The 17,900-nt window shown below is 37.3% G+C and overlaps 1 protein-coding gene and 1 long non-coding RNA gene across 2 annotated transcripts; one reads left to right on the top strand and one right to left on the bottom strand.

Moving 5' to 3' along the window:
- Positions 1 to 1,363: 1,363 nt before the first annotated feature.
- LOC148026630 (17.9 kDa class I heat shock protein-like) lies at positions 1,364 to 2,814 on the bottom strand. The gene is made up of 2 exons (XM_087691081.1): positions 2,598 to 2,814; positions 1,364 to 1,768 (listed from the first exon to the last, which is right to left on the bottom strand). The coding sequence occupies exons 1-2, from the start codon at positions 2,704 to 2,706 to the stop codon at positions 1,491 to 1,493; spliced, it is 387 nt and encodes a 128-aa protein (XP_087547207.1). The 5' UTR covers positions 2,707 to 2,814; the 3' UTR covers positions 1,364 to 1,490.
- Positions 2,815 to 14,531: 11,717 nt separating this feature from the next.
- LOC148026629 (uncharacterized) lies at positions 14,532 to 14,980 on the top strand. Its single transcript, XR_015692908.1, has 3 exons — positions 14,532 to 14,591; positions 14,701 to 14,820; positions 14,930 to 14,980. It is a non-coding gene; the product is annotated as an uncharacterized LOC148026629 (long non-coding RNA).
- The last annotated feature ends 2,920 nt before the right edge of the window (positions 14,981 to 17,900 follow it).

The raw sequence follows: 17,900 nt of genomic DNA, 5'->3' as shown, positions 1-17,900 counted from the left end.
ATCTTATTATTTGTTCATTGACTAGTCATTTGATAGAGTTAAAATTGTTTATGCTTTTGTTGATTAATACTAGAAAGCCACATCCATGTGACATGGGTGGCAGCATGTGTTTGTAGGACACACATGTTGACCCCTAAAAAAATAATTTCTCAATAAAAGAATCATTATAAACATTGAAATTTTGCTAATACATATGTGGATATTAGTATCAAAATTTTACCATTTATATATTATATGCGCATTGCTATGACCATCTATTTTGTCACTATTAGGGATGCTAATAGTTGAACACGGAGCAATATTTATAACAATGTATTTGTACTAATGGTTATAGTGATTCTCATTCCGATGGATTTTTTTTTGCATGCTTTTCTTGAATTACTAACTAATATTTTTAGCATTTTGTGAACCATAAACAAGTTCAACGCTCCCCTTTAACTCTACAAAACAATGAAATAATGCCATTTTATATCCATAAGATGGAGCTAAACAATTACTAGTGTATTTTGCACAAACACACTCCAAATAATTTGACAGCAAAGCTATGTTAATCACAAATAAAAAGATGTACACTTGAGTGTGTAGAGGTGCTACTAGATATGGATCCTTTGGATACATCTACAAAATAAATTAGAGTAGAAAATGTATCCATAAGTTCTAGGAAAACACACATCGTCAATGATTTAATAAGCAATATAGACCATAACCAACTGAGCTTATGTACATGAGCAAGTAAAAGTGTCCCACTGACTCAAGAGTCCAACCTCTACAACAAAACATCAAAGTGCTCCCATGGAAGTAGATCTGGCACTTCCAAGAGCCAAGCAAAGCTCAATACATAAACCACATAACATTGAGGTGTCTAATGACATGAAGCAATATATCCGCGAGCATGTATCCACAATAAGCTTTTAAGCTCATAACTAATATAGATTCAATGCAAGTAGCCATTGTCCAAATGCAACCAACTAAGCTCAAAATAAAATACTCAATTCAAGTTATAATGATTATGTCCAAGCTTGGAGGATACCTTCAACTGAGACCTTCACTTACATTGCTTGGAAGTTGGACACCCATGCCTCACAAGCTCACAAATTTTCATTTTGAGTTTTTAGGTCTATTTTCTAGCAACATATTCTGAAATGAACCACAATAGCTTTGTATATTTGAAATGCATTGCTAAGTTGAGTCAACCACTTAAGTTAGTCATAAGAAATAGACAGTGGAAGTGTTATTATGTTTCACAACATAACAGAATGTGTCTATATCATAGCTCTCAAGCTAATGCTTTGTCGATTTTCTTAATGAGAAAATATTATCTTCAAGTGAGAACTTTATATAAAATGCAATAAAGCTAAAGATGGATTCACAAAAACCAAGATTGCTCTTAAAAACAAAAACAAAAAGCTTGCTCCAACTAAGAGCTTATTCATATGTGGTGGAAGTAAATGGCATTTTCCTCGACATGGTTGATGTAATATTGAGGCTCATCAATATGTGCTTGGAAGCATAGAAATGGGAATGTTGCGAAGAAAGCTCGTCTTCGCCTTGGGTAGTGTGACATTGAGCACACCCTTCTCATCAAATGCAACAACTTCATTAGCTTTCACTGGCCCTGGCAATTGGAATTTTCGAAAGAATGCACCCAAAGGTCTCTCTCTAACATGCCATTTTCCAAATGATCGATCTGAGGTTGCTCTCCGTGCGCCTGTCACTTGCAAAATGTTTCCTCCTATCACTTCCACATTCACATCTTCTACTTTCAAACCTGCAGATTAGATGGATGTGTAGTGTTCTTAAAAACGTTAAGTGAATGGAAATTTTTGTGGAAATACCTTGGCATTTGAAGGTAGATTGGCTAGAAAGTTGTGTAAGTCTATGGATACACCTTAAATTTATATATATATATATATATATATATATATATATATGGATGGGCTACAAAATATATGAACTAATCCTAAGTCTTTGGGCACACCTTACATTTGAATAGGACAATCATAAGATAAAATGGTCAAGTAAATGTTGCTAAAAATATGTAGCTTTAGATAGAATTCCAAATCTGTTTGTGGATGCATAAAGACAAATGATGCAACATAAATTGTTTGTCCTATCTTTCTACATTCTTTTACGCTGAACCTTTGTCATAAATTTTCTTTTAAAAAGCCTAACATAGTTAAGTTGACTACAAATGTATGTGCATGCTTGTTGTGAAAGAGCGTAGAGAATCCACTTCTCATATAGTAATGAGGATAGCATGGTGAACATTTTAATAAAGGGACCTTAAGTCTTATACATGCTCCTTGTGGCTACAATGAGATATTCATCAAGCTTGACCTACTATTCATCAAGCTTGACCTACTCAAGCCTTGAAGATTAAGACCTTTAAATAAATAGATAATCACCTTTTAATTATTAAGTCATGCAACTAATAATGCTAGCATTACATCACAACAAAATTACATAAATTGAGCTACCCTTGAAGAGTCGTGGAAGAGAGGAGTGTTGGTGGGTTGTAGAATAGAGAGAGAGTGTATAGTAGTAGTAATAGGGAGAGAGAGAGAGAGAGAGAGAGAGAGAGAGAGAGATCGACCGACCAGGGATATTGAATTTGAAGAGGTGCATATCATCATCTTCCAGCCAGTCCACCTCGACACCACCGTAGGTGTTGGAGGTGGAGATGCTACCCACATTGTAGCGATCCATCTTGTATTCACAGCCTTAAGTTGATCACACACAGAAGCTGTATGCCCAGTAACCCACAAGCCGAGAGAGAGAGAGAGAGAGAGAGAGAGAGAGAGAGAGAGGGAATTCTGAGACAAGACATGGGCTACCTGCCATCTTTATAGGTTCCATCATTTTCCTTTTGCAACAACGAAAGAAGGCGGCATCTCAACCTTTCGTGCTTTAGACTCCACCTTTGCTTCATCTCCGGTCTATGCCTCTCCCGCCCTCCCTTGCAAAACAAGCAAAGTCGAGGGCAACAGTTCTCTCGAGAACGAAACCTGCACGCAGTCGCGCCTATCTGTTTCTTTTGCTCTCTATAATAATATTCACATAAACAGCCGCGAAATGACATTATCTTCATTTGTAGGAATTTTTTTAATTTTATTTTTTTTTTTGTGAAAACGAGAAGTTGTATTAAAAATAAAGTAAAGGTAAAAGTATTACAAAATGTGGGCTTGAGGAGGAGTCCCACCTAGACTTAGCTAACTAGTAGTTCTTTACAATAACTTGGCTTGTCTTTACATGTTCAGACTTGTTTTTCCATTACATCAAGCATGTCACCAGTGGATTTTTGAAACATTTCAAGGAACCATGTTTCTTTGCACTTCATTTTCCTTCTCCTTTCTTCATGGATGAAGAACTTCCTCATCTCAATGCCAAGTCCTTCATATGGGTCCTCCTTCTTTTTGTTCCTGGTTGAGGGATGTTTGCTGCAATCCCTAGCTAATTGCGTTCTTTGACACTTGACATGAAACAAAACTGTACATTGGATCCACATTCACTTGTTCAAACAATTTTTTATTTCTAGAGACCCAAATCTGCCACAAAAAGAAACTGTGCAGCCATTTCCAAATGGCTGGATGCACTCCATATATTTCGCTCAGTATTATTTCTTTCCATGTTAGGGATGAGGGATGGAAGGAAGCTATCATTTTTCACAGCAGATTAACAGCATTCCGATTATCTTGGCACAATAAGAAAAGATGGGGAATGGTTTCCTCTTCTTTTTGGCATCGAGGGCATAAGCCTGTGCCTAATCCTAATATTTTGGCCCTGGAGGCTATCCAAACAGCTTTCAACTGAATCAACCACAGAAGGCTAGATTTTTTTGATTGGATGCTGGGAATCCAAATCATGACAAATATATAGATCCACTAGTGATGATTCCAATTGATGTGCCATCTCCTGTTTAGTTTTTTGACCAATTTGTTGGGTGATTCCTTCCTCTCTTGAATAGGTAGCAGTGGTTTATCATTTAACCAACATATCCCTCTGACATTAAACTCTCTGTTCATCTGAATTGCACGGTAGATGTGGGGTCCCCATTTGTTTCTTCTCTGCATTAGCAGGGTGATTTCTTCTTCAGTCAAGTTATACTAATTCATTAGAGTATTTGGATCTTTCCAATCAGTTTTCTTGTAATCCTAGATGTCTGACCATTGTTGGATTCCTTTCTTGAACATTTTGTATGCACTCGGGGTTTGTTCCTCCTCCACTAGTCCATGAAATATGCTGAGCTAGATTGAGTCAAAGGCACTCCATGGAAGAGTGAAGTTGCTGATTAAAGAAATGCCAACCTGATCTGTAAAAGTAAACCATGAGGTCAGATGCTTCTCATCAGATCTGAACACCCTTTTACTTTTACATTAGCTTGACTGAAAGCAACTGTCAATGGATCCATCTCCCTCCATCTTGGGTAGGTTGAGAGAGAGAAATTCTTGCAATTGGTCTTGATGAGGATAGAGACCACTCTTCATTTTCATATTGGAATGTTCTTGGAATCCATTTTACTGCCAGCTTATTGGCAATCTTGTCCAAGTTTGGGAGTCCCAGTCCTCCCATTTCCTTTGGCAGAGTGCAATCTTCCTATGCTGCCTTTAGAATTTTAAATTGTTCACTGCTTCCTGACCATAAAAAATTTCTTGCAAGAGTCTCTAGCTTTTTGATTCTAGCTTTTGAAGGTCTCCAGCAAGCTAAGAAATAGATTGTGGAGGGGATAAGGATATGCTTCAATACCACCATTCTGCCAACAAATGAGCACTGGAGTCCATTGAGATAGTCAAGCTTCTTTTTGACTTTATTCAACACACATTCCCATCTTTGTTTCAATGAGACTGCAAAGCCCATTGGAATTCTAAGAAGCCTGAAGACTTTACCTTCTTCCAACTCCTTGCATCCTACATCAATCAGCCATAAGGGAGGAGGATTATTTAGTGTCTTTATACTAGTTTTACTTGGATTAACAATAGATCCTGATGCTTGACAGAATTCCTGTATGTATCTCCAAAAAGCTTCTATGGAAGAAGGATCGTTATTGACTGTGCCATTTGTGTCATCCACAAACAAAATAAGCACCATATCTCTGTTGTTAGGAAGTTTGATTCCTTTGAGCCTTCCCTCTTTAATTTCCTCCTCAATTAGCCAGCCCAGTGCATCTGAAGCTATTGCAAATAGTAGAGGGGCCAATGGACAGCCCTATCTTATGGACCTATAAAGGGGGAAAGGAGCAGACAGATCTCCATTGATTGCCACTTTAGCACTCGCATTACCGAATAATGTACTGACATACTTAATAAATCCCCCCCAGCCCATATCATGCAGTGACTGTAAGACAAAGCACCAATCTAGCCGATCATAGGCCTTATCAAAATCAATTTTGAAGAATAAAAAGTCTTGTTTTTGTTTTTGGGCATGTTCAAAACCCTCCCAGAGGCTGATAATGGCATCTAAGATAAATCTACCCTTCACAAATCCTTTCTGTTCTTTTCTCAGCCATCCATCTAGATGAGGGCTGAGTCTTCTTGCCAGAACTTTTGCAAAATATTTTATAAGCTGATGTAAGGCAGGTTATTGGTCTCCAGTTGGAGAGATTAGCCTGTCATCTCTCTTATGAATTAGTTTAATCACTCCCTGATTAATATATGCAGGTACCTTGCTATTTTGGCCCTAGGCAGCAATGTCTCTGGAGATTGTTGACTAGGTGGAGAAAAGATTTCTTCAAAGAATACTATGCTTGTCTCTAGATTCTCCTCTTTGGTTGAGGAAACCAAACCATCCTTTTTCAAAAGCATGGGGACTAGATCTCTATATTCTTTTTTCTTTAACGTATTGAACATCTCTTTTGTGGGTTTGTCACTTTTTCCAGCCCACCATGTTCTAAGATACAATTGGATTGCCTCTGCTTCATCCTCTTCCAGCTTCCTTAATCTTCTTTTAATTACCAAGATATAGTTTTGAACTTCCTCCTTCCCTTGGTCCACTTGGTTCTCTAATTCATTAAGAAGAGCATATTTAGAGCTTCTATCTTGTTTTCTTTTTTTTAATCCTTTCTTGCTTGGCAGCTTTTAGGACAGCTTGTGTAGTCCTTATTGCTTCTACCCATGCTTTTGTTGGATACTTGCAGTTCTTGAAGGCAGAATCCCATATTTGTTTTATTTGATCTATTCTTCCTTGGTCTTTAAAGAGGGTGGGATCTGTATGGAACCATCCAGCCCTAACTATTTCAGTATTTGAAGAGAAACAAGAAGATACTAGATAATTATCTGAAAGGACTAAGTCTTTACTTACCTTATAGCTTATGCTTGAGAAGGTTGGGAGCAAACCTGAAGAAACATAAGTCCTGTCCAGTCTGGATTTTCTTAGGGCTGTACCTTTTTTATTATTGGCCCATGTGAAGCCAGTATTGTTACTTACATCAATCAATCCATGAAATGAGACCATCCTCTACCATGCCTCCTTCTCTTGCCCATTTATAACTAGGCCCTTTTTCAAATACATGTCTATAATTTCTTCAACCATATTAAAATCACCAACCAGGATTAGTGGACACTGCAACTGCATGAGAGAAGTCCATACCACTATTTGTTCTTGGGAAGAACAGGGGACATACAAAGACACAATAGCAAATTCTTCATTCATTTTAAAGTGGATAGCTATCCATCTACTTTCAGAATCCATAGTTACTCTATTAAGAAGACTTGATAGTCTTGTATTGAGCCCCACTACTGTACCTCCACTCCTTGGAGTGTGGTTTGTGGCCACCCATTCAAAATTTGGAAGGAGTTTCTTGAGATTATTAGTGAGGGTTAATCATGCCTCGTTAATTTCTTGTAAGCATAACAAATCTGGAAAATTGTTTTTATCTATGAACTAGTTCCTAATTATGTCCGATCTAGAAGGATCAGTGAGTCCTTTATAATTTAGAGAAACAACTTTGAATCAATTTAAAGACATGATGATTATTTTTTGTTTTTATTTTTCTTGGACCCTTGGTTATTCTTCCCAAATGGGTTGCTTTTATTCTGCCCCACTTTTGAGATCCTTCTTTTGTTCACTTTACTGCTATCATTGTTGTGTTTTTGAGGGCTCATTGAAAAATCCGGATTTTGAAATTGATCAGCATCCTCATTGTTTTCATCACGATCCTCATCATCAGCATTATCATTCAGATTAGGAACTATTTCCTTCCTTTGAGAACTTTCAACAATTTCATCTTCATCTTCTGAGTCATTAGATGGATTTTCCCCCTTAGAGGTCCCTTCAGTAGGTTTTGGGCCTACAGTGTCATCATGGACTTCTGATAGAAGTGGAGAATATCTGTTACTATTGCTATTAACTCTTTTAGTGCCACTGGTTCGTGCCTGGCTAGAATTACTTGCCTTCTTACCCTTTTTTTTAACAGCTTGAAAGCCATCATTCGAGGCCTTTTTACCTTCTTGTGATGTATGTTCCTTAGGTTTCATTTCAGGGCAATCCCTGATGTAATGTCCCACTTTCAAACATTTAAAGCACGCATTCGGTAAATTCTTGTAGGTCAAAGGTTGTTTGACCTAGTACTTGGCCTTCAGAGTCTGTTATTAGTAAAAAATCAGAGATTAGCTTGGAAAGATCCATTTCAATAAGTACTTGAGGAAACCATCTAGGGTTGATGAGGTTGGCTGGTCTCTGCCCTAGAATCCTACCCAATGTAGCTGTCAGAGCTTTGACAAATGGCCACAAGTTCTTGGGCAGATCCGCGAGTTCTACCCCTAGGGGGATTTTAACCGGCTTGTTTGTTCTAGGGTTAAATTCTAGCGTCCATTTAAACAGTGTTAAAGGGGCATTCTTGATCATCCATTTCCCTATCCCTAATAAGTTTAGGGCCATCTCTTTGGATTCAAATAAGAAGAAGAAGAAGTTGTTTGGCATGTAGTTAATCTCACTTACTGTACAACCAATGGACTCCCAACTATTTCTGATCCAGGATCGCATGTATTGAGTTGGGGGACAAGGTCCATGACAATACCCTACGAGTGCTTTCTTTTCAAATTCATTGTTCCACAATTTAAGACTTGCAGAAGAAACAGAAATAGGAATTATTAGCTCACCTTCTAGGTTTCCAGTTTCTTCACATTTCTTACCAGATGACGTTATTCCATTTTCAGTCAGCGGATATGTTCCTTATTCATTGCCAAACTGATTTGATGTAGGTGCTCTGTAAGGATCGACTTCAGTGGTTTGATGACATTGCTTCTCACCTCCTTGGGGTGAAGAATCCACTCCAGAAGTTTGAGCTCCTCTTCATTGAATCTCCTCGTTGAGTTGCCAGTTGCCATGTGCTGGGTGCCAAATCTCCTGTCTGAGCGAGTTCCTTAATAGGCTTGTGTTATAGAGTGGTTTGAAGGAGGCCCTCAATGAGTCTACTATTCCCATGTCCAATCCTTCTTGGTTAAAGACATCTCCTAAGGAGCTCATGAATCCTGCAGCACAGGGACTGTCCCGAACTGTGACATATGCACGTGCAGAGGAAGATCGGTGCTCATTGCTTGTTGTGGAGGAATCGCCATGCCTCTTTCCCCTCCCCTTAGGGGGAGAGAGTTTCTTTGATTTCCCTTCTTGATATCTACAATATTCTGCTCTGAGACTCTAGTGTGGCCCGAAATGTTGAAACTCCTTTGTTGAGTCATTTTGATTTTTATTGAGCGGCCTTTTGCATCCCAATTGGCAAATACATGTAGAGAAAGCAAGACAGTGTCACAGATAGCCAACAGAGAGAGGGGGGACAGACATAGAGAGAGGTTTCACCCAGAACCAGAGAGGTTTTTCCCAGAACCAGTGCTTCTCCCCCTTTCTGTCTATGGCTCTGTCAGCGCCGCCTGCCTGCAACTATGCGAGATTTCTACAGTGCACATTGCACACCAACAATGGCGAATCCCAACTGCGTCCCACCTACATTTGTAGGAAATTGTAACGACCCACCAACCAACTCACATAGAGGGTGGCTAAAACTATTTGGTCGAGTAGACTAGCCAAAAGCTTCCCTCTTGTGTGTAGCCCAATTCCTAACTAGGATGTGTAAGTTTTATGAGGTCTTTAGTACAAACCCTAGAGGCAACTCAAGGGTTGGCCTATCCGTATGGCATGTAGCCCAATTTCTAACTAGGATGTGTGAGTTTTATGAGGTCTTCAGTACAAGCCCTAGAGGCAACTCAAGGTTGGCCTATCTGTATGGCGTGCCCCATAAGCATAATCAGATGGGAACACATTGCCAAATGACTAGCCAAAAACTTTTAAGTGTTTCACACATAAACTAAACAAAAACTCTCGCTCTTCTAGCTATCTCCCATCCATCTGATTTATCAAACATACATGGCATATCCCAAAACCACTTTCCATTTTAGGCTATGGCCTCTCATTTTACTTCTCAAATATATATAATATTACTTTTCATTGTAGCTTTCTATATGGCTTGCAAGGTCATGATGTGCATAGATTGCATTCCTAAAACTTCAAGTCTATCTTGGCTATTATTAATGCCCAAGATATAAAATTCCATTAGGAAAAAATGAACCTTTTGGACCTTTTAATTCCCCCTCTCCTCCTTACAACAAGGAAATGTGGAGAGAATAATTGTAAAATAATCATATTCTCTCTCCACATTTCCAATCTTGTTTTGCTTTTTTAATATTATCCATAAAGATTTTTCCTTAGATTCATTCTCTATCCTCATTTAATAGCACTTTTAAAACCAAAAATTATGTCCAAATAGAGATTAATTATGGGAGTATGGTGCTTGGTTTTTAATTCAAAATTATTAGTACATGTAGTTAATTTATTGTTAAATAGAAAACAAGAAAAATGAACTTTTAAGGGTTCCTTTTAAGACATACTCAACTATCTCATTTTTGTTGACATCTTTATGTGTTTATCTAGCCTATCTTCATACACTAAACTATCCCATTTTCGCTGATCTCTCTTGCTCACATGCAAGCAGCTATACGTAGTCTATATAGTTTATTTGTGCATGTCTAGTCTACCTCCATAGACTCAACTAGCCTATTTTCATTAGTTGTGTGGGTATATTTAGACTACCTTGATATACTCAACATTCATTCAACTGAATTGTATAATCTATTCATATATCTCTAACTTAACCTCACAGTCAACATCATGATTTATGACAATTCTCTAAGACATTCAATGTTTTTCCTTTTTTAAGATCCTCCTAATCTATTACTTCTAAGAAAACCTCTCGACTAACTAAGATTATCCTGCCATAGGATGAATCTATCATCAAGGATTTTCCCTTCCACTTCCCTTTCATGATGGGTTTGCTTAGTTATCTAATTATTTAGTTTCACATATAAAAATAACTTTCTTAATTAACCTTTTAACACTATAATAGGGAATTTTGCAAATTTCTATGCACTTTGGGAACCCCTAATACCTTCATTATTTGACAACATGGTCAAATCTTGTTGTCTTACATAAAGGTGGAGTCTACCCTAAATACTATATAAGCTAACTTTCCAAATCTCACTTTCAAATATGGATTAAGATTTAGCCATGTGGTCAAATGTTTATCACTTATTTGAAATTAAGACTTGGGAGATTTTTAAATTCTCTAATATTGTGTCTTTTAAAACAATGTTTGTTCAGGTAATAAAGGGATCGATGCATATTATTATCCCTCATTTCTCACTCTTCGAACTGCTAAGATGCCAAGCTCAACAAGATACTTACATACTTGGATGATCAGTGCTATATTTATATCACTGACATAATCTACATTGGCATATTATTATAGTGATACTTTATAATTGGACAACAATTAGTCCACCTACCTAAGTTATAGGATATTTATCTAATTATCTTTGTAGTTATCATTTTCATACTATAGACCACTTGTATATTATGTATGTTGTATTCTCTCTTTATTCTTTGCAAACTATTATAGCGAAGAGGAAGAAGAAAGACTAGGATTGTCAACTTCTCATCTTGTGTTCATTCTTTTGTGTGTTGTGTGTCTTGCAAGATCTTAAGCTCCTCTCTCTCCCCTCATGTTTCATGGTGTTATTCAAGTGAGGGTCTCGGTCATGAGCAACAATCACAATAGTCTACAAGGAAGCCTTGCTATGGAGAATCCTTGTGAAAATCTCTCTCATATGATCTTTAATTGAGGAGCCATCTTTGTGAGCTTGGAGTCCTTAAGGGAGTTCAATAAAAATGGAAAAATTTGTATAATAATTATGCATCTACTAGTAATCATGTTGATAATGAGAAGTTGATTTTTATGTAGCACATGGTGAACACATTGGATATAGATATATTACCAAGAATGACTAAGGATGTATGGTATGTGGATTTGGGTGTCTCCAACCATATGATGTCTCATGGAGAATGGTTTAAAGAAAATAAAAATCCTAAAATGCTTGGTTTTTTGAAAATAGGTGGCAATACATAACACCCTATTGCTCATGTTGGGAGTGTCCCATTGTCTATGCAAGATGGAAAACTTAAGTATTTGATTAATGTGCTACATGTGCTTAAAATCACAAAGAACTTCGCTTATATTGCTAGATTTTTGAGCAAGGATTGCAAATAAACTTCAATCAAAACGGTTGCTTTGTAGAAGATTTCAAGAATAAATATAAACTTATTAGAAAAGGAAAGCATGTGGAAAGGATGTTTATCTTGGATGTAAATGTACCTTAGCTAAATTCTAAACTAATTAGAAAAGGCAAGCATGTGGGAAGGATATTTATCTTGGATGCAAATGTACCTTAACTAAATGCTATTATGTTTGTATTGAGATGTTAAGCTTAACATGAGCTAACACTCATGTACCTAGATGACTGTTTCCATATTCATATCATTGACATGGTTGGTATCTACTTTGACTTATCATTCTAGTGATATGTTAAACTAATTAGAAAAGGCAAGCATGTGGGAAGGATGTTTATCTTGGATGCAAATGTATCGTAACTAAATGCTACTATGCTTGTATTGAGATGTTAAGTTTAACACAAGCTAACACTCATGTACCTAGATGAATGTTTCCATATTCATATCATTGACATGGTTGGTATCTACTTTGACTTATCATTCTAGTGATATGTTACAACTAGTAGTCCACCTACTTGAGTTACAAGATATCTATCTAGTCATCTTTCTACTTAGCATGTTCACACTATAGACTGCTTGCATACTATGTATGTTATACTCTCTCTTATTCTTGGTAGAGTCATATAGTGAAGAAGAAGAAAAAGAAGAAAGACTGTGGTTTTAGCTCCCTTTCCTATGTGCATTCTCTATGCATATTTTGTGTCTTGCAAGGGCTCAAGCTCTCTCTCTCTTACACTATCTTTCATGTTATCATAGCAATGTTCAAGCAAGGAGCTATGAGTAACAAGCACAATAATCTACAAGCAAATCCTACTATGGGGAGTACACATATGGAGTTCTCTCTCATATGATCTCTAATTTACAAGCCATCTACATCTATGTAGACAGATTCGTGTTTTGGGTACATTTTAGCCTATGTTCAAGAGTTTGAGGTTGTTCATATGTGAATCTAGTAACATTCACAAACTCTACAAACCTTATCATTTTGCAAGCAGGTTGCAAGTATTAGGTGTGGCAAACAATATTTGAATATTGTTAGACATTACAAGTGTTACTAAAGGTAAGCATATACTGAGTTCAGTATAGGTCACAATTTACTTGATTTACTAGGTTATTAATAAAGGCATATTTCTGGGTTTTTTTGCATAATTTTTGAGGGATTTAAATAGAATTCCAGCAACAAGATTAGGAAAGCACGACTTCCATACTTGGAAGTTTAGTTTGACCAACTTTTTTATGGGTAAATGTTATTGGGACTACACTGAAGGAGATAATGCTAAGGCTCTAGAGTTACCAGAGGAAAATCCCATGCTTAAATAGGCCAAATCATTTAAAGAATGAAACTAGGGTGCTCAAAAATTTATGTAGTGGCTTTCCATTAGTATTTTAGACAACATGATTGGGCATATACAAAATCTAGATAGCCATGTAGAAGCATGGAATAACTTGGCCAAACTCTTTGGTATAAATACCAAAGCTAGGAAGTTATAGTTGAATTCTGAGTTAAACAATGTCAAGCATGGAAATCTTTCCATTAATAACTATGTCACTACAAGGATTTGAGCTAGTAGAGATGGCGATTAGCGACGGCGGGTATCGGCGTCACTATTTGCATTGCTATTTGCATGACGCAAATAGCGACGGTCCATAGGAAAAAAAGCGGGCCGAAATCGAGCGCGGATTTATTTCGTGTTTTCGCGTTTTGTGTTTTGAGAGCGAGAGCGAGGGAGAGAGCAACCGTCGTGAGAGAAGGAGAGGAAGAAGACTTGCCGCCGCCGTTGTTCACGAAGGAGAGGAGGAGCCTTCATCGCAAAGAGGAGCCGCCCCACACTCGCCATATCTCATCGGTGACATTAGGAGAAATATGGACTCTCTTTTTTGCCCCTTAAGGAGTGAATAAACAAATATAGGCCTAACCAATGAGAGAGCTGGGATTCCAGATTCATGTAACATGAATCTTCTAGCCATATCTTGGACCAAATCTTCCCTCAGCAATAAAATAAGGGAAAAGGGGAGTACAAAGCTGTCACTTCTTGGAAGTTTGTGCCTCGAATTTTCATTTTCTTATTTTTTATGTTTGACTTTTCTTTTCTCCCCTTTTCAGTTTCCCCCTCTTTTTTAGGCGGAACTCAAATTTTTCATATCTCTTTCCCCGCTTCTTCTTTCCTGACGAAATTTTACAGCCTCACTGTTTCTTGCCATGTCTGTAACCCTGTAAAATTTCATTTGCTTTGCACAAGCACAGAGAGAGATTCATGTGTTTTATGAGAGCAGAGCTTGTTTTACCAAAGCCCTAAGATTCTCTTCACAAAACTCTACAGGTATATTTTTCTCTTCCATAGATGTTCTATGGTAAAGTTTTATCTCGTTTGGAGAAAACCTGTGCAAGTTATGTGCATTCTCTGACATGTAATTTCTTTTGTTTTGATGCTCTAGGAGTCTCTTACAGTCAATAATAGTGATATTTTGAATACTCAACTTCTTCTTCAACATCTTAGGGTTTCTCTGTAAACAAAGTTACAGGTATATTGTCTTGTTTTTTTGTTGCTCCACTGTTAAATTTTATCTCGTTTAGACAAAATGTATACAAGTTACATGCATACTGAGATTTCCTTTGTTTTTTTACTCCAAGAATCTCCGAGGGTGAAGAACAATGATTTATTAAGAACTCAACTTCTACAACGTCTTTGGGATTTTGAATACTCAACTTCTTCTTCAACATCTTAGGGTTTCTCTGTAAACAAAGTTACAGGTATATTGTCTTGTTTTTTTGTTGCTCCACTGTTAAATTTTATCTCGTTTAGACAAAATGTATACAAGTTACATGCATACTGAGCTTTCCTTTGTTTTTTTACTCCAAGAATCTCCGAGGGTGAAGAACAATGATTTATTAAGAACTCAACTTCTACAACATCTTTGGGATTTTGAACACTCAACTTCTTCTTCAACATCTTAGGGTTTCTCTGTAAACAAAGTTACAGGTATATTGTCTTGTTTTTTTGTTGCTCCACTGTTAAATTTTATCTCGTTTAGACAAAATGTATACAAGTTACATGCATACTGAGCTTTCCTTTGTTTTTTTACTCCAAGAATCTCCGAGGGTGAAGAACAATGATTTATTAAGAACTCAACTTCTACAACATCTTTGGGATTTTGAACACTCAACTTCTTCTTCAACATCTTAGGGTTTCTCTGTAAACAAAGTTACAGGTATATTGTCTTATTTTTTTGTTGCTCCACTGTTAAATTTTATCTCGTTTAGACAAAATGTATACAAGTTACATGCATACTGAGCTTTCCTTTATTTTTTTACTCCAAGAATCTCCGAGGGTGAAGAACAATGATTTATTAAGAACTCAACTTCTACAACATCTTTGGGATTTTTTGCAGAGAAAGCCACAGGTATATTGCCATTTTTTACTACTGTTCCATGGTTAAATTTCAACGCATTTGGACAAAGCCTATATAAGTTATATGTATGTGTTGACCCAATATTTCTTTTGTTTTTGTACTACAGGAATCTGTCAGTGAAGGAACAATGGTCTTGCTATAAGTCAACTTCTTGTTCAACATATCTAGGGATCTTTGTGAAAGAAATTACAGGTACAATGTTTCTTTTTTAAATTGATCCATTTAAATTTAATTTCATTTGGAGATAACATTTGCAAATTATACATATGTTGATAGGTAACTTTTGTATTTGGTTGTTATAGATGTCTTCACGGAGGAGAAATATCAGTAGCATACTTGCAGTGGAGGTCTTCAATAGGAAAGATAATGGCGGTAATTGGATTTGTGATAAGTATTATAAGTTGGATTGGATTTTGATGCACCCAAGTACTCGAGGGAGTTTCAAGGTCAAGCGCAAGGATGTTGCAAACCCTAGCAAACATTGGAAAGGTAGAATTCTAGAGTTTAGAAAAGTGTTTAATGGCACAAGTGCAGTAACAGAAGTGTTGATTCAACATGTTTATACGCATAAACAAATCTCTGTACACGACGAGAACAACATTGCAAATTATAAACAAAACAGTAAGTTGTTAAATTTTATCATTGATTATTCTTTTGTATCAGAGTTGTTTTTAAAAGTCTTTGCAATATTCTAATTCAGTCTTGTTTGATTGACAGCTCTATATCCATCGACTTTGCATGAATGGCAGAATGTGGAATGTTTAAGCGGCAAGATACATGTTTGGCATGAAGAGATAGGTTCTTTGATCTATGATAATACCTCTACAAGTCAACTTGCCACTCAAAATATCTTTTTTTATAATTCATTGTATGTGGTAGAAAGCCAGAGATTGCAGCATGTCCCATTGCCGCCACTGTCTAGTGGTGAATGGTTCATTGGTAGCTTGGAGTTGTCAGGAGCTTGCAAGTCGAAGATAAAATCTGACATCAATAGTGCTATGAAACCCACCACAGGCTCCAAAGATGTGCATCTTAATTGGTTTATTCCATTCTCATTGTTTGCACATTTGTTTGGTTCATGTGATGTTTTGAAGAAAACAAAGATTACTTATCAATGCAAGTGTCCATCCGAGGAATGGATGAGTCAGCTATTGGGTGAGTCTTGGGAAGTCAAAAGAACACATTTTGATGAGACGATTGAGTGCAGGGTCAACCAATCTGATATTACATTCAGGTAAAACTTTTCTACTACTTTGCATACCTTGATTTAATTGACATAGGTCTCGCTTAGATGAATTGTTATGTTAGTCGCATTGATCACTTACCATTATTTTTGTTTTTATTACAGGTATTTCATTGCTAGACAAACTCTGTGCGTTCGCTTTCGATATAGAAGATGGCGACTTTTGCGAGGGGAGTGGATCAGCTTGGATCAAGATATCCGAGATGACACACATACAGCGCTCGTAGATGTGGTAATCTTGTGGAGTGGTCATAATCCTTTCGTAGTCAGTGCAGAGAGTCATTGGCCCATTTATTTTCTGAGACAAGAAATCCAATTAATGTCTAGTGAGCCCCTCTACAACTTCTATTTCAAGTTAGATAATAGAAAAGTCAGGACTCGTAGTGAGCAATCCATGACATGTAAACAATGTGCTTCTCCACATATCCTTGAGATAGTGGAATCCTTGTAAAAAAACTTTATAAAGAGCGAATACATACCTTTTTTGAACTTCTGAGTACTTTAAATTTTAGTTTACTGTGATCCAAGCGTGCGATAATACATACTGTAATTACTCAATCGTGCAGTTAAAAATCATAATTAAATTGCAGGTTAGAGGTCTATAATCTAGAGAATATTGTCTTTGCACAATGATATATTGTAGCGCATCTCTGCTGCTCATTTATTACATTTTAATATTAAATTGGATCCAAAGGGAATTTCAAGGCCTTTTAGATTTATTTTCTTTAAAAAATTATATATTTTCTCTCGTTAGACTTGAATATACTCAGCGACCCAAACATATTCGAGGATATAATAATGTAGAACGAAGCGTTTGTTTGTATGAGTAATTTTAACAGTGACTTTAAAGTACTGAAATAAAGAAACTAAGGTAAGAGTTTTAATTTGAAACTTTAGAATTAATAACTTTATAAAGAACCTTTATTTAAAACCCTAGACACATAAAAGCTATAACTCCAAACTCATTTTCGCTTTCATTCTCCACTTCCCTACACTTGTGCTCTCATTCCTTCTCTCTTTGTGTGCCATGGCTACCACTCCTGCCTTCGCCGCATGGATCAGTTCCACATGCTACGCGCACATAGGGGACCAGATATACCCTAGGTTTTGCGTGACCTTGAGTCTAGAGAGCTCGGTTTCCGCTGTAGACCCTGACTCTAGTATACTAGCATCGTTTTGTGATGCAGTGAACCCTCTCACTTGCTCTATTCCCGACTCCACTCTCAGGTGGGTTCCCATGGATTTTTTGTATAGTTTGTGTGCCAGATCCAGCCATACAAAGGTGATAAGTGGAGCCCTGGTGCATGTGGGGCAACATCTCCGCGCTAGAGTAGTGCCCACCTCGTCATAGGACCACGTCACGATGGATCTCATTGAGAGGGATGCCGCCTTTGCCATATATGTTATGTGCACTGAGGTGCAAGAGGACAGTGACGAGGACATCGATGCACCCTCTCGGCCACTATTAGAGTACTTTGAGAGGGAGCCTGAGGAGATCACTCTCGATCTGAGTGTTGAGGCAGCACAGAGCTTGGCCATTGTGCACCCACCTCCTTGCCCTGATGAGATGCCCACGAGCGAAGAGCCACCCCTCTCTTCTCTCCATGCTATCACCATCGAGGGGGTGGAATATCTA

Source organism: Lygodium microphyllum, chromosome 13, assembly GCF_053477565.2.
Source record: "Lygodium microphyllum isolate KBCC chromosome 13, Lygodium_microphyllum_v1.1.10, whole genome shotgun sequence".
Taxonomy (NCBI): Eukaryota; Viridiplantae; Streptophyta; class Polypodiopsida; order Schizaeales; family Lygodiaceae; genus Lygodium; species Lygodium microphyllum.
The sequence above is the reverse complement of the archived record's forward strand: the minus strand, read 5'-3'. Positions and strand labels throughout refer to the sequence as shown.

Coding starts and splice junctions, on each gene's coding strand:
- LOC148026630 (XM_087691081.1), bottom strand. CDS start 2,706: ATGGATCGCTACAATGTGGGTAGCATCTCCACCTCCAACACCTACGGT. Junction 1,769..2,597: donor CTTCAAATTCAATATCCCTG/GTCGGTCGATCT, acceptor TCTAATCTGCAG/GTTTGAAAGTAGAAGATGTG.